This window comes from Phyllobates terribilis, unplaced genomic scaffold (genome assembly GCF_046119375.1).
Source record: "Phyllobates terribilis strain yellow unplaced genomic scaffold, ASM4611937v1 Scaffold_1__5_contigs__length_1240528914, whole genome shotgun sequence".
Lineage (NCBI taxonomy): Eukaryota > Metazoa > Chordata > Amphibia > Anura > Dendrobatidae > Phyllobates > Phyllobates terribilis.
In genome coordinates, this window is record NW_027362761.1 from 997,846,693 (window position 1) to 997,861,150 (window position 14,458).

Consider the following 14,458-nt stretch of genomic DNA (forward strand, 5'->3'; position numbering starts at 1 on the left):
TTCAAGAAAACTTACAGCCTGCAATGACCCTGCTGCCGACTCACCAAAGCCGGAGCTGCTGCAACCCAAAACCTACTGTCTCCTTCCCCATCATGCTGTAGAATGTTACCCCACAAGGGCAGGATCCTCTTTCCGCTGTACCTGTCTATCATTGTTAGTTTGTTTACTGTAAGCATTATCTGTATTTTGTATGTAACCCCTTCTTATGTACAGCGCCATGGAATCAATGATACTATATAAATAAATAATAATAATTGCACATGCACCCCCGCTCCCCAATACCGTCTTCATATTATACAATATGAGATATTATGCAGATGATGTCAACGTTGCATGCTGTTGTTAATCAAAGGATGTCACTCATCTGGGGTAGCAGCCATGTGCTTCCCCTAGACTGAACTCTGCATTACCATAGCAAAGGTGATGTGTGAAGTGTCAGTACTGACAATTGTTTTGCCTGAAAGGATGAGGGAAACTTTTACATTTCGCAGGGTTCATTAGACATTCAGGAGTCAGTGGAAAATAAGGGGACTTATACTTAACATATTGGTGCACAAGAGCACTCATAAATCACAGTGACCTCTCTTCTCTATACAGCCCTGCAAGTAATTGTCCCAATAACAAAGCTCCTGATCCCATTACTTCAAGGAACTCATAAAGAAAAATGTAGCCTCTTTGTAACCATTCAACAGTTATTGCTGGGAGCCCAGAATAATACGGAGCTGATTGACTGTGAAACGCAAAGCATTTCTGTAACTTGGTGTGCAAGTAGTCTGACTTCATTGTTCTGAGGACTTTCTGGGACTGCTCTGTGTGAAGTGTATTATCTGTCATGGATAGAGGTTGGCCTGATTTTCTCTGTTGCTGTCACCACTGAATTCATCATGGGAAACATGAAAAACAGAAAGATATGAAAATAAATCCAATGTTTTACAGAATTAAGACTCTAAAAACAGAAGCTAAGATGAAATAAGGGAACATTAAAATGTGAAAGTGAATATTTTATGATCATACATATAGATGCAGCGGAGCTGAGATTGTCAGATGAAAAACAGCTATGATAGATAAATAAATTTGATTGATAGATAAGATAGATAGATAGCTAGCTAGCTAGCTAGCTAGATAGATAGATAGATAGATAGATAGATATGAAGAAAGAAAGAACAAAGAAAGAAGAAAGGAAGGAAAGAATATAGCGAGAGATATGAAGAAAGAGAAAGAAAGAAAAGGAAAGAATATATAGAGGGATATGAAGAAAGAAAGAAGGAAGGAAAGAATATATAGAGGGATATGAAGAAAGAGAAAGAAGGAATGAAAGAATATATAGAGGGATATGAAGAAAGAAAGAGAAAGAAAGAAAAAGAAAAAATGAAGAAAAGAATAGAGAGAGAGAGTGATGAAGAAAGAAAGAGAAAGAAAGACAGAAGGAAGAGAGGGACAGAGAGAGAAAGAAAGATAAAAGAGAAAGAAAGAGAAAGAGAAAAGGAAGAAAGATAAAAAAAAGAAGTAAAGAGGAGAGAAGGAAGGTAGGGAGAGAGCGAGAGAGAATATCAAATAATAATGTATTAACCATGCTTGTTAAACTACTCTCCGGCAAGTCAAGAGTTACAGGGCAGGTAAGAGAGATAAGTGTGAAGGCAGCCAGTTACCTCTAATCTGCATTCAGCACTTGTTCCTCCCCCTTGTAAAAGAGTTTGAAGGGAAGGAAAGCAGAGAGATAACACTGGGTTCTTGCAGAGACTGGGAAGACAGGCACATCGATCCGGCCTGGGAGGAGGTGACAGCACGGGCAGGACGCAGCTCAGGCACACACTGGAAGTCGCAGCAGTTCAGTGCACGTATCTGAGGCATCAGGCGAGACATCATGTATGCCAATGGGAAGGTGGCACTGGTCACTGGAGCCGCACAGGGGATTGGCAGAGCGATGGTGGAGGAACTTTTGAACAAGGGAGCAGCGGTGAGTCCATGTATGCCCCTGTATACGGACTTAGCACTAGTCACTGTGATCTCTACTGACAGCGACCCTACAGGAGTCCCCGGTCCGTATACTCAGCTCCCAGACATAGAGTTAGCCAGCATTGCTGAGCCTTGTAGTTCCTCTAGAGATTCATCATTACTGATGATATACATAGGGTTTAATACTGAGTCTTGTAGTTCCTCTGTTCCTTTACTTCTCTACAGGAGCGATTTGTAAATTCCTATCAAATATCTAAGCTTTTTGTCTTTCTCAGGTAAAGAATATTGATATGTAGACAGCATATGTTATACTGAGACTTGTAGTTCCACACCAGGGAGACAGCTGTCCAATCCCTTTGGCTTTATAGCTGAAGATTATAGTGATTATTAGGTAAAGGTCTATACATAGCACAGCTGCTTAGGATGACTGGGGGTATGTACTAGCTAGGAGTCTGTCTCTGACACTTGTAGTTCCACAAAGCTGGAGACAGTGAAGACCCATAGAGGTCTGATTTTATTGATGAGACTTGTAGTTCCTCAGGTGTGAATCTACAAATTCTCTCAGATATCATTACTGAGACTTACAGTTCCTCAGGTGAGTAGCTATAGATTTTAAGAGATCATTACTGAGACTTGTAGTTCCTTAGGTGAGTAGTTGAAGATTCCTTTAAGGCTATACATTTTCTCATCCAAGAGAATCAGACCAATTATGCTAATTACACTTTGATCAATGTGATCCAATTCTCTCGGATGAGGAGAAGATGGAAAAAAAAGTCTCTATCTTCTCCATTCTGTCAGACCATGGAAATCGGACTGCACTCAGATGTCATCCGAGAGCAGTCTGATGTTTTCCACGCACTCATTGACTTGCATGGCCGAGTTCAATCCGAATATCAGATCAAAATCGGGCATGCTGCCATTTTTTCCTAAAAAAAAATTGGACATGTGCGCAGCCACATAGAATAACATTGGTCTGAGTGCGATCTGATGTTATGTCGGATCACACTCGGACTAAAAATATGGTCATCTGCCTGAGCCCTAAGAGTTCATTGATGAGACTTGTCCCTCAGGTGAGTGGCTATGGATTATAATAATAATATTTTTTTATTTATATAGCGCCAACAAATTCCGCAGCACTTTACAATTAAGCGGGGTCATGTACAGACAATAACTTCAATACAATTTAAGGACAGTTTAAACAGTTACATTAGGAGTGAGGTCCCTGCTCACAAGCTTACAATCTACAAGGAAATGGGGGGACACAATAGGTGAAAAGTGCTTGTTATTTCAGGTCTGGCAATTATAATAAATAGGGATTTTCATATAAAGCTGTATGATCCGGTCATCAGCCTGTATGTTTAAGTGCAATACTCGAGTACCGAGTGCAGTTATCTTGTGCATGGAGGGTGTAGAGACAGATGAACAGTAGGGAACAGATTCTGAATGATATTTAGAAGGAGGGAGCAGGGGAAAGTTAATTTACTGAGTAGTTAAGGTGGTAGGCTTGTTTGAAGAGATGGGTTTTTAAAGCACGCTTGAAGACATCGGGGCTAGGCATCAATCTGATCGTCTGGGGTAGAGCATTCCAGAGAACTGGCGCAGCACGAGAGAAGTCTTGGAGACGGAGGTGCGAGGTTCGGATTATGGGGGATGTTAGTCTTAGGTCATTTGTAGAACGGAGGGCACGTGTAGGGCGATAGACAGAGATGAAAGAGGAGATATAAGGCGGTGCAGAACTGTGGAGAGCTTTGTGGGTGAGAGCGATGAGTTTATATTGGACCCTGAGGCGGACCGGCAACCAGTGTAAAGACTGGCACAAGATGGAGGCATTGGTGAAGCGGCTGGACAGAAATACGACCCTGGCTGCCGCATTCAGGACGGATTGGAGAGGATAAAGTTTGGTAAGAGGGAGACCGATCAGAAGAGAGTTGCAGTAGTCCAGACAAGAGTGAATAAGAGCGACAGTAAGAGTTTTAGCAGTTTCAAAGGTGAGAAAAGGTCGGGTTCTGGAGATGTTTTTAAGATGCAGGTGACAAGAGCGAGTGAGTGATCGGATATAGGGAGTAAAGGAAAGGTTAGTGTCGAATATGACCCCCAGGCAGAGGGCGTGCTGCTTGGGAGTTATGGTTGAACCCTCCAAGGTAATTTCGATGTTAGGTAGAGTTGGGTTAGTGAAGGGGAGAAACACAAGAAGTTCAGTTTTAGAGAGATTCAGTTTAAGATAGAGGGAGGACATGATGTTAGAGACAGCAGACAGACAATCCTTGGTATTTTGTATTAGGGTAGGGGTGATGTCAGGTGAAGAGGTGTATAGTTGGGTGTCATCAGCATAGAGATGATACTGGAACCTAAATCTGCTGATTGTTTGTCCAATAGGGGCAGTGTATGGATTACAGTCTCAGAATACATTGATGAGATTTATGGTTTCTTAGAAGATGAAGGCCGGTATAGTATTTTCCCTTCTATAGTTTATTATTGACACTTAAAATTCCCAAACACGTGAGTAGCTGAAGAATGTAGTAGTTCCCCATAGATGCTTTTCTACCTTTCCTCTGAATTTCAGTGCTGAGTTGTTTACCTTCTTTGCATCTGGAATCTTAGCAGCTGGAGAAGAATATGTTCAATTTCAAGGGTTACAGCTGAGACTGAGGCTACACTCCCACTATGAGTTTTTGATGCTGTGTATTTTTGAAAAAATGCAAGGAACCTGTTTTACTTAATGGGTGCAGAAATGATGCAGAAAATCTGCAACTTCAAAAACTCACCAAATCCTCACTGTGGGAACGTAGCCTAAGGCTGTGTGCCCACGATGCATTTTTTTAAGCGTTTCTGCAGCTGCAAAAACGCTGCAGAAACACTTAAAAAAACGCATGGTAGAAGGCCTGCCATGTTCCCCAATGATAATCCGCATGTGCTGTGCACATGCTGCGGAAATTTCCGCTGCGCATTATCATTGCGGAAAAAAACGCAGCACTACCAATTATTTTGCGGAAGTGCTGCATTTTCGCTGCCATTGACTTGCATTAGAACGCATGGATTCCGAATCACTGTATATGTAGATGCGCATTCCATGCGTTCTAATGTGCAGATGGTACCCAGGTCTAGAGAAGAGGAGACTCTCCTCCGGACCTGGGTACCACAGAAACTGTAAAAAAAAAAAGAATAAAATAAAAAATAAATATACACTTACCTTCTGGCGGCCCGCGGTGCGCTCCTCCTCGCATGCCGGCAGTTTGCGATGGACTGAAGGACCTGCGCTGACGTCATAGTCATGTGACGGGTCACACGACGCTGACGTCGGCAGGTCCTTCAGTGTAGCGCTGCCGGCAGCCGGGACGGTGAAGCAAGACTGCGGGGGCCATCAGAGGGTAAGTATATATTTATTTTTTTACATTCTCTCAGGTCATACTATATAAATCCATGCCGTTTGCATGGATTTTTATAGTGTGACCAAGTTGACAAGCACTTTCCAAGTGATGCTAAAATCGCTTGGAAAGCACTTGTCTACCCGCATGCGGAAATGCAAGTGAAGAACGCTTCACTTCCGCATGTCCCTGGCAGGAAAAACGCATGTACAATCCGCATGTACAATCCGCATGTACAATCCGCATGTACAATCCGCATGCACAATCCACATGTGTTTTTTCTGCCAGGGAGATGCAGAAACGCTCAGGAAAAAATCCTGAGCATTTCTGCATCGTGGGCACATAGCCTTATAGTTCCTTACAAGAAACTGCTGGACCAGAGAGAGACTATGGGTTTTGCAGCACTGATCCACTGAACTGAATTGGACAGCACTACAATATCCAGCACAGCTAGTACTGTATACACAGCATGTAGGGAAAAAGAGCAGGATGCAGCAGTGCTCCCTATGTGCCATGGTCACTAAAAACAGCTATTCTTCACAGTTGTTGAAAGCCTGACCCCACAGATCAGATATTGATGGTCTATTCTTAGGCTAAGGTCAGATGCCAGTATAAAAAAATTGGTCCGATTTTCATCCAGAAAAGTGGGAAGATTTTTTATTCTCAGTTGTCCTCCGTGTGCTGTCCTTATACAATCCGTTTATTTTTACTCATCTGCTATTAATCTTTTACAGAACGATTTACAGTTTCTTATATAACAGAATTGCAATGTATCTGTAAAAATATGCCATATCCATCGACAGTGACAAGCTCGGACGACAGGTTAATATATCTAATGTGTATGAGGTCCTTCCGACTCGGGGGACAGGTGATGTCGAGGAGGAGAAGGATCTGGCGTGTCTGATTTCAGACTGCCAATGTTTTTGTTTTTGGTGAGAAGAGAGATGTCTGCCAGCGACTCTCATAAAGACCACAGGAGTGCTGAGCTGAGCAGGCGCTCCTGTGTATGGAGGAGTCGGAGATAATAACTGAATGATCCGCAGCACTGTCTATAGTGTGGAAGAGGCTTTAGTTATGGAAACTTTCTGATCAACTACTCTGAAGATATTGGGGCCGATTCATCAAAGCTTTTCAGAAAGAAACGGGAAGTTGAAGAAATTTTTTTCGATTTTAGGCATTTTTTCATTTGTTTGACTCAGCCCTGTCGAAATAGATGGAGCTGGGACAGAGCTGGGCCACACGGGGGCATGATGAGACCCGCCAAATTCATCAAAAATATTGATGCTTTGCATGCCAAAAAAACTACTCTGGTAGCATTTCTGATGCAGTGCATAGAGGTGCCCACCACTTACTAAAGGCGCTGAAATCATTCATTCTACTTTAGAAAGACTGACATAACTATGACGTAATTACTAACGTAATTATATATAACACCATCAAGTTGTGCTCAGTGTTGAGAAGAATTGGCATTTAAAGGGCTGAATAGACTGTAGACGATCATCTAACTTCTGCATATTAAAAAGTCAATGTTTCCAATGAAGCAGAAGAAAAGATATTCCTTGTCATAATAGTTTTAATAACGATTTTTATTCCGCAGCATTTTACAAATCAGAATCCCCAGAACTTTTGGGTGAAACACCCAGTTAGGGGCTGGGGTATCGATAGCTTATTATTATTATTGTGCCTTCATCATTGTGGGTTTTTTTGTTTGTGTTTTAAGGAAAGACCAATTAAAGAGCACAGAGACTGAAATGGATCACTTCATTCTCTGTACACAATTGTGGAATGTATAATCCTTTGTGGCTATCTGTGCCTTCTGACTACACTATGTCAATAGCAGTTTACAGCCCTATTGTTTTGTGATTAACTACTTACTACAAGACAGTCAAAGTCTGGTGGAGGGGGATGGATAAGAAGCCATGAGAATTTATCAATGCCTCAGAGAGAGCTCTGAGCAAATTTGTTGCAGAAAGTTCTGTGACTCCTATTTCTCATAAAGGGGCTAGCAGAAAGCCATTGTGAAGAATGGAGCCGATTAGAAGTTGATTTAAATTATTACACCCAAACACAATTGTATTAGGAAATGCAGTGAAGATACATTTCCTATTATTTGCTGATGAGTGCAGCTTCTCACTGCATCCATCTACACTTTATCTTGCCTGTAACCTGAAACATTGAAAGCTAACACAGATTGTTGGGACAGTGTCATGTGGGGGAACAGTTTCCTACAATTCTCACATAAATTGGCAACGGTCAATTTAAAGGTCATTCTACTTTCACAATTGAATGAAACTTCCTTTATATAACATAATACTGCCAATCTGGCCCTTATCCATCCTGGCGTTCCAAATTATTTAAGCTATTTTAGAAACAATGACAAATGGATGCTGACTGTAATACAGGTAAATGTAGAGTGAGATTAGTGTGTCATTCCCTACTCTTATTTTAATATTTTGCATCCAGTATGGTGCTGCACAGCCCTCTACACAATATTATGCCCCCCCCCCCCCCCCCACACAGCCCTCCATAGAGTATAATGGCCCTCCATACAGTATAGTGGCACTCCATACAGTATACTAGGCCCCACACAATCCTCCACACTGTATAATGGCCTGCACACATTATAATGGCCCCCACTAGCCCTCCAAACAGTATAATGGCCGCCCATATAGCGCTTCAGATAGTACTGCATAATGATCCCCACACAACCCTCCACGCAGTATATTGAACCACACAAAACCCTGCAAAGGGTATAATGGACCTCATACAACCCTGCACACAGTATAATGGCCCCAACATAGTCCTCCAAATAGTATGATGGCCCCCAAAAAACCCTTCTAAATAGTATGATGCCACCTAAGTTGCCTGATGGCCCCCACATAGCACTTCATATACTGTAATATGATGGCCTCCACATAGCACTCCAAATAGTATGATGGCCCCCAAATAGCCCTCCAAATAGTATGATGGTCCCCCACATAGTCTGATGGCCCCTACATAGCACTCCAAATAGTATGATGGCACCCCACATAGCCCTGCAAATAGTATGATAACCCCCCAAGTAAGCATGATGGCCCCACAAATACACAAATAACTTTCCAATAGCATGATGGCCCCACAAATAGCCCTATAAACAGTATGATGGCCCCACAAATAGCCCTATAAACAGTATAATGGCCCCACAAATAGCACTATAAATAGTATGATGGCCCCACAAATAGCCCCCGCTGCTGGTCTTCACTTAGTATGATGGCCCCCACATAGTCCCCTAAATAGTATGATGGCCCCACAAATAGCCCTTCAAATAGTATGAGGGCCAACAAATAGCCCCCCCTGCTCTGGTCTATGCAGTATGTGGTCTGCAATGCTCGGCAGAGTAGTCGCGACTAGTGCTGAGTGAGTATGTATCATCAACTCTTTCGGCCGAGTATTTTGGCGTGCTTGGTGTTTCATTCACTGTCACCGTGCCGGCAAGTGTCACGGCTGTTAGACAGAGATTGCCTGTCTGAGTTGGGTGGTGGGGGGGGCCCGGTGCCTGCTCTGTCAATCGGGCCCCCCAGACTGACGGACCCCTTAGAAGCCGCATGGTCTACTACTATTAGTGGTACACCACTGAATATGTGTACCCAGCAGCAACAACACACATTACTGACTAGAGAAGAACTGTAAGACTCAATGATTATTACTATTCTTATTCTTTCATGTTTGGGGTGGCAGTTTACTATTTCAGCACAGGGAAATACAAGGAAACAGGATTAGATGATGATTAACAATTGTTTTTTGTCATCTCTTTGCCATGAATAACATTTTTATTTGGAATGCAAATTGCCAGCTTAGTCCTTGGACAGCGGCTATGCTCTCATTAAAAGATTTACATGTTTTGGAACACTAGACTTTAACAGGTAATATCTTAATGATAGGTCTTCAGCAAGCAGGGCACATACAAGGTAGAAATAATTACATTCCTCAACTCTTCAATAATCCTGGCCATTGTCAGAGGCAGATCTTGGTTTTCTGGCCACAAGGGCAAGAATTCAGTTTGGCATGTCCCTCCTATACACAGCTTATGCAGTTTGAGTATTCATCATGTGACCGCTCATGTGCGATATGCAACATTTATAGCCTTGTAATGAGAAGCTGGTCTTCATAATTCTGTCAATGTTCCATGAAAAACTACAGCCCCTGCTTCATTGAGAGAAGCTAGTCGACACATGACCAGTATGGAAATCTCATATGAGTGGCCACGTCATGATCGCTGAAACTGGCAAGCGGAACCGAATCCTGACAGTGAGCATATTACATGTCTTTAGGATTGGGCATGCTACAGCTCTTTATTTTATAATTAAAAGGGTTGTTCAATATTATGATGAAAGTCTGCAGTCACTCTAAGTGATGGCATACTTCTGAACCCTCACAGCTTGCGCACTGTGCGCTGTCAGTTTTCTCCCATGCCGAGAGTGGGCAGTCGTATGACCACAAGTATGCGCTCTGCTGACATATTATGACTAAAAAAGTCCAGGTCATCAGACCTTCATCGGTTACACATTACTCATAAATAAGGGATAAAGGCCCTGTCACACTTAGCGACGCTGCAACGATCCCGACAACGATATGACCTGTCAGGGATCGTTGCTGCGTCGCTATGTGATCGCTGGTGAGCTGTCAAACAGGCAGGCTCACCAACGATCAGGGGAGCAGCGATATCGTGGAAAGAATCTTTCCACGATATCCTGCTCCTGGTTACCAGCCTGCTGAAGCAGGAGCAGGCTGGTAACCATGATAAACATCGGGTTACTAGGGGCATACGCGCACCTAGTAACCCGTTGTTTATCATGGTTACCACTCTGCTACGGTGAGCGTGAGGTTACCGCTCACTTTAGCAGGCTCGTAACCATGATAAACATCTGGTTACTAGGGGCATACGCGCACCTAGTAACCCGTTGTTTATCATGGTTACCACTCTGCTACGGTGAGCGGGAGGTTACCGCTCACTTTAGCAGGCTCGTAACCATGATAAACAACGGGTTACTAGGTGCGCGTGTGCCCCTAGTAACCCTATGTTTATCATGGTTACCAGCCTGATCGCTGCTCCCGCTGGTCACACACAGCGATGTGTGCTGACCAGCGGGAGGGCAACGACCAAAAAATGGTCCAGGACACTTTGCAGCGATCAGCGACCTCACAGCAGGGGCCTGATCGCTGCAAAGTGTCACACATAGCGACATCGCTGGTGAGGTCGCTGTTACGTCACCAAAACCGTGACACAGCAGCGATCTCGCTAGCGATCTCGCTATGTGAGACAGGGGCTTAAGAGATTGCGGCTCTTTATGTTTAGAAGATGCCAGGAGGAACTGAGCCTGTAGCCGCACGCAGGGTGGCGATGTCCGTCACTAAATTGACCAGCCTATATGAATCGATGAAGGTCTGATAACTGAAACGTTTTTCTGTACACTTGCTTTATGTAATAAAATAACCCACTAAATAGAGTGCCAGATTTCTGGACTTTTTGTATATGATGGGTTGGGACCCTAATCGTGCACTTATAAAAAGACAAAACTGTAGTGCCGGTCTTCTTCCCCATTTAATGACACATTGTGACTAGACGTGTGCGGACTAGCTCAATGCGAGTGTATTGAGTGAGGTAGCAAACGTCTAGCTGGCACATGACTGCACGTATGCACATTGAACACTTGTGGTTACGTGACCTCCCGTTTGCTCTGTCAATACTGGAGAATCCTTGCAATGCGAGTTCAAATGGTGTGTGATTCTGAAGTATACAGTCACATAGAATGACTGCAGAATGACCTAGACAACCATTTTAATGCTCCTAACAAAAATACAAATGTTTTAACCCTTAACATGTCAGAGGGCACAATACCTTATTAACATGGCCATGCAATCTTTCAAGTTATGAATTGTTACCTGTGTAGAGGATCAGAACCAATACATCACTAGAACCACTAGCAGTACAGAAAGTCACCATTAGAACCATCAGTACAGAAATATCACTAGAACCATAATCAGTACAGGAATACATAATCAGAACCCCCAACAGAGCAGAAATACATCACCAGAACCATAATCAGTACACAAATACATCACCAGAACCACAATCAGAACATGATTATATCACCAGAACCACTATCAGAACATGATTGCATCAACAGAACCACGATGAGTATAGAAATACAGCATCACACCCCTATCAGTACAGAAATACATCACCAGAACCACCATCAGTACATGACTACATGACCAGAACCACTATCAGAACATTATTACATCACCAGAACCAATATCAGTACACAAATACATCAACAAAACCACTACAGTACAGGAATACATTAGTACATGAATACAGCAAAGGGATTTTGTGATGGGTCCCTGAACTATTGCCAATTCTTGTTATACGTGAATACAGCACTAAAGCCCCCGCCTCACATAGCGAGATCGCTAGCGAGATCGCTGCTGAGTCAAGGTTTTGGTGACGCAACAGCGACCTCACCAGCGATGTCGCTATGTGTGACACTTTGCAGCGATCAGGACCCTGCTGTGAGGTCGCTGATCGCTGCAAAGTGTCCTGGACCATTTTTTGGTCGTTGCCCTCCCGCTGGTCAGCACACATCGCTGTGTGTGACCAGCGGGAGCAGCGATCAGGCTGGTAACCATGATAAACATCGGGTTACTAGGGGCACACGCGCACTTATTAACCCGCTGTTTATCATGGTTACCACTCTGCTACAGTGAGCGTGAGGTTACCGCTCACTTTAGCAGGCTCGTAACCGTGATAAACATCGGGTTACTAGGGGCACACGCGCACCTAGTAACCCGTTGTTTATCATGGTTCCGAGCCTGCTAAAGTGAGCGGTAACCTCCCGCTCACTGTAGCAGAGTGGTAACCATGATAAACAACGGGTTACTAGGTGCGCGTGTGCCCCTAGTAACCCAATGTTTACCATGGTTACCAGCCTGCTCCTGCTTCAGCAGCTGGCTGGTAACCAGGAGCAGGACATCGTGGAAAGATTTTTTCCACGATGTCGCTGCTCCCCTGATCGTTGGTGAGCCTGCCTGTTTGACAGCTCACTAGCGACCACATAGCGACGCAGCAACGATCCCTGACAGGTCATATCGTTGTCGGGTTCGTTGCAGCGTCGCTAAGTGTGACGGGGCCTTAAGCTTACTCGGATAACACCCGAGCATGCTCAGATAACACCTTATCCTAGCACACTCTCTCAACACTAGTTGAGAGTTGTTGTTATCAGCCATTATCAGATTGGGGATCATACGGGAACCACAGTTTTGATGAGACGTGGTCATTATCATAAATAGACATTTACATTCAAGTAACTTTTAGGTAACATCTCTGATTGGAGTCATTCTCCTTTTTTTGTCCATCTGGTCCAAATGACATGATGACTCTTCTACTGTCTTCTGCAGCACATTCTGACACAGTGCTCTTAATTATAGCAGCGTGATTACAATGGTCTTGAATAAAAATATCTGTTCTACACTGTGCACCTGAATAAATAATTGCTCCGTGCACAAAATATGACTCCCACTCTGTCCCTCTTATGGTATATGCCCTTCACGCTGTCATCTCCTTTCCATACTGGGCCCCTTCTTCACACTGTCCCCTCATATTGTGCCCTCCTTTACAGGCCCAGTCTCTGTACTGTGCACACCCCATCTCACACTCCTCCTCGTCAGCATATTGTCCTCTCATTGTTGTGCCCTCTCAATGTGCCCCCATGCTGCCCCTTCTCTATACTGGTCCCCACACTATTCAGTCTCCATACTGTGCCCCCTCAGACTTTTCTCCCCTCATAATGTCTGCTCACACTATTCTTCTCAATAGAGTCCCCTCCCACTTTTCTCCCACCATACATTTCTCCCCCATACTGTCTCACATATTCCCACCGATCCCCATACTGTTTCCATACACATTCCTCCCTGCTCCCCACCCTGTCTCCTCACACATCCCCCTATTCTCTTTACGGTCTCCCCACACTTTCCTCCCCACTGCTCGATGCTGCTCATGACGCCCTGACCCAGAAGTGCTGGCTGTCAGGGCTTCAATTGTACAATTGATGCCCTGACCCAGAAGTGCTGGCTGTCAGGGCTTCAATTGTACAATTGAAAGCTTGGAGCCAGTGAGTTTCACCTTCCCTGAGCCGGCTGCAAAATGCAGACACCTCGGATTCCACGTTATATGATCACTGCTGAAATTTTCCATTGCCTGCTGATATATTGTAAAGGTCCCCATACACATTAGACTGATCTCAACTAAACCCGCCAATATCAATGGGTCGGGCCAACGGTCTAATATGTACGAGGGAGGTGACTGAATGTTGGTCAGGGAAGATGTCAATCACACATCCTATTTTAGACTGTCGATCACATTGTTCTCCCCCTGAGGAAAGCCGGGGACCATTGTGTCAGCCAGTCGCTATTTCATAGAGAACACAGTAGTGCTCAGCTGACTAAGTGTACCTGTGTACAGGAGAGTTGGTTAAGATGGCTGTCAGCGGAACGATCAGCTGAAGTATTGCTCAGCCAACAGCCATCTATTGTGTGTGGCCAGCTTTAGCCCTTCACACAGAAATTTTCTACTGAGTTTTGCATTGTATTGTGTATTGACCTTGGCACTTGTGCTGGTACTGTTTCTTCTGTGGAATTACACTGGGAACAGCTGGTTATCTAGTAGCAATGGAATGACATCAGCAACTTTTCCTGTTACTGAATGTACTTTATAATGATCTCAGCAACCACACTCCATATAGTATCATTGTCTATTGCACAGCGCACATTGCTCTACTCTCAGAAATACTGCTTCTGCGTACAAAGTGAACTTTACCACATCAAAAGAATTTGATAGGTTAAACAAAATCATTTACATGTCTATCTGTTATGTGGGGATAAAAGCAAAAGCTCATTGATATATTTTGAGACAATTTTGAGCCCAATGGGCACAGTGATGATAATGTGCTACGAAATATGATGCATATACATATATGATGCATTCTATGTAAGCAACGCATAATAAATAATAAAAAAAAGTCCACCCAATTAGTTCAGGTAAATTCTTTTAGCTTATCAGATCCCAGACCTATACAATATACTTAAACAACTACAGCCTT

General features: G+C 43.7%; 1 protein-coding gene across 1 annotated transcript in view; it reads left to right on the forward strand.

Moving 5' to 3' along the window:
* The first annotated feature begins 1,662 nt into the window (after positions 1 to 1,662).
* HPGD (15-hydroxyprostaglandin dehydrogenase) overlaps positions 1,663 to 14,458 on the forward strand; it is an 82,375-nt gene continuing 69,579 nt past the window's right edge. The window contains exon 1 of the mRNA XM_073643823.1: positions 1,663 to 1,957. Within this exon, the coding sequence (XP_073499924.1) occupies positions 1,865 to 1,957 (93 nt within the window). The 5' untranslated portion in view covers positions 1,663 to 1,864. The remainder of the gene's footprint in view (positions 1,958 to 14,458) is intronic.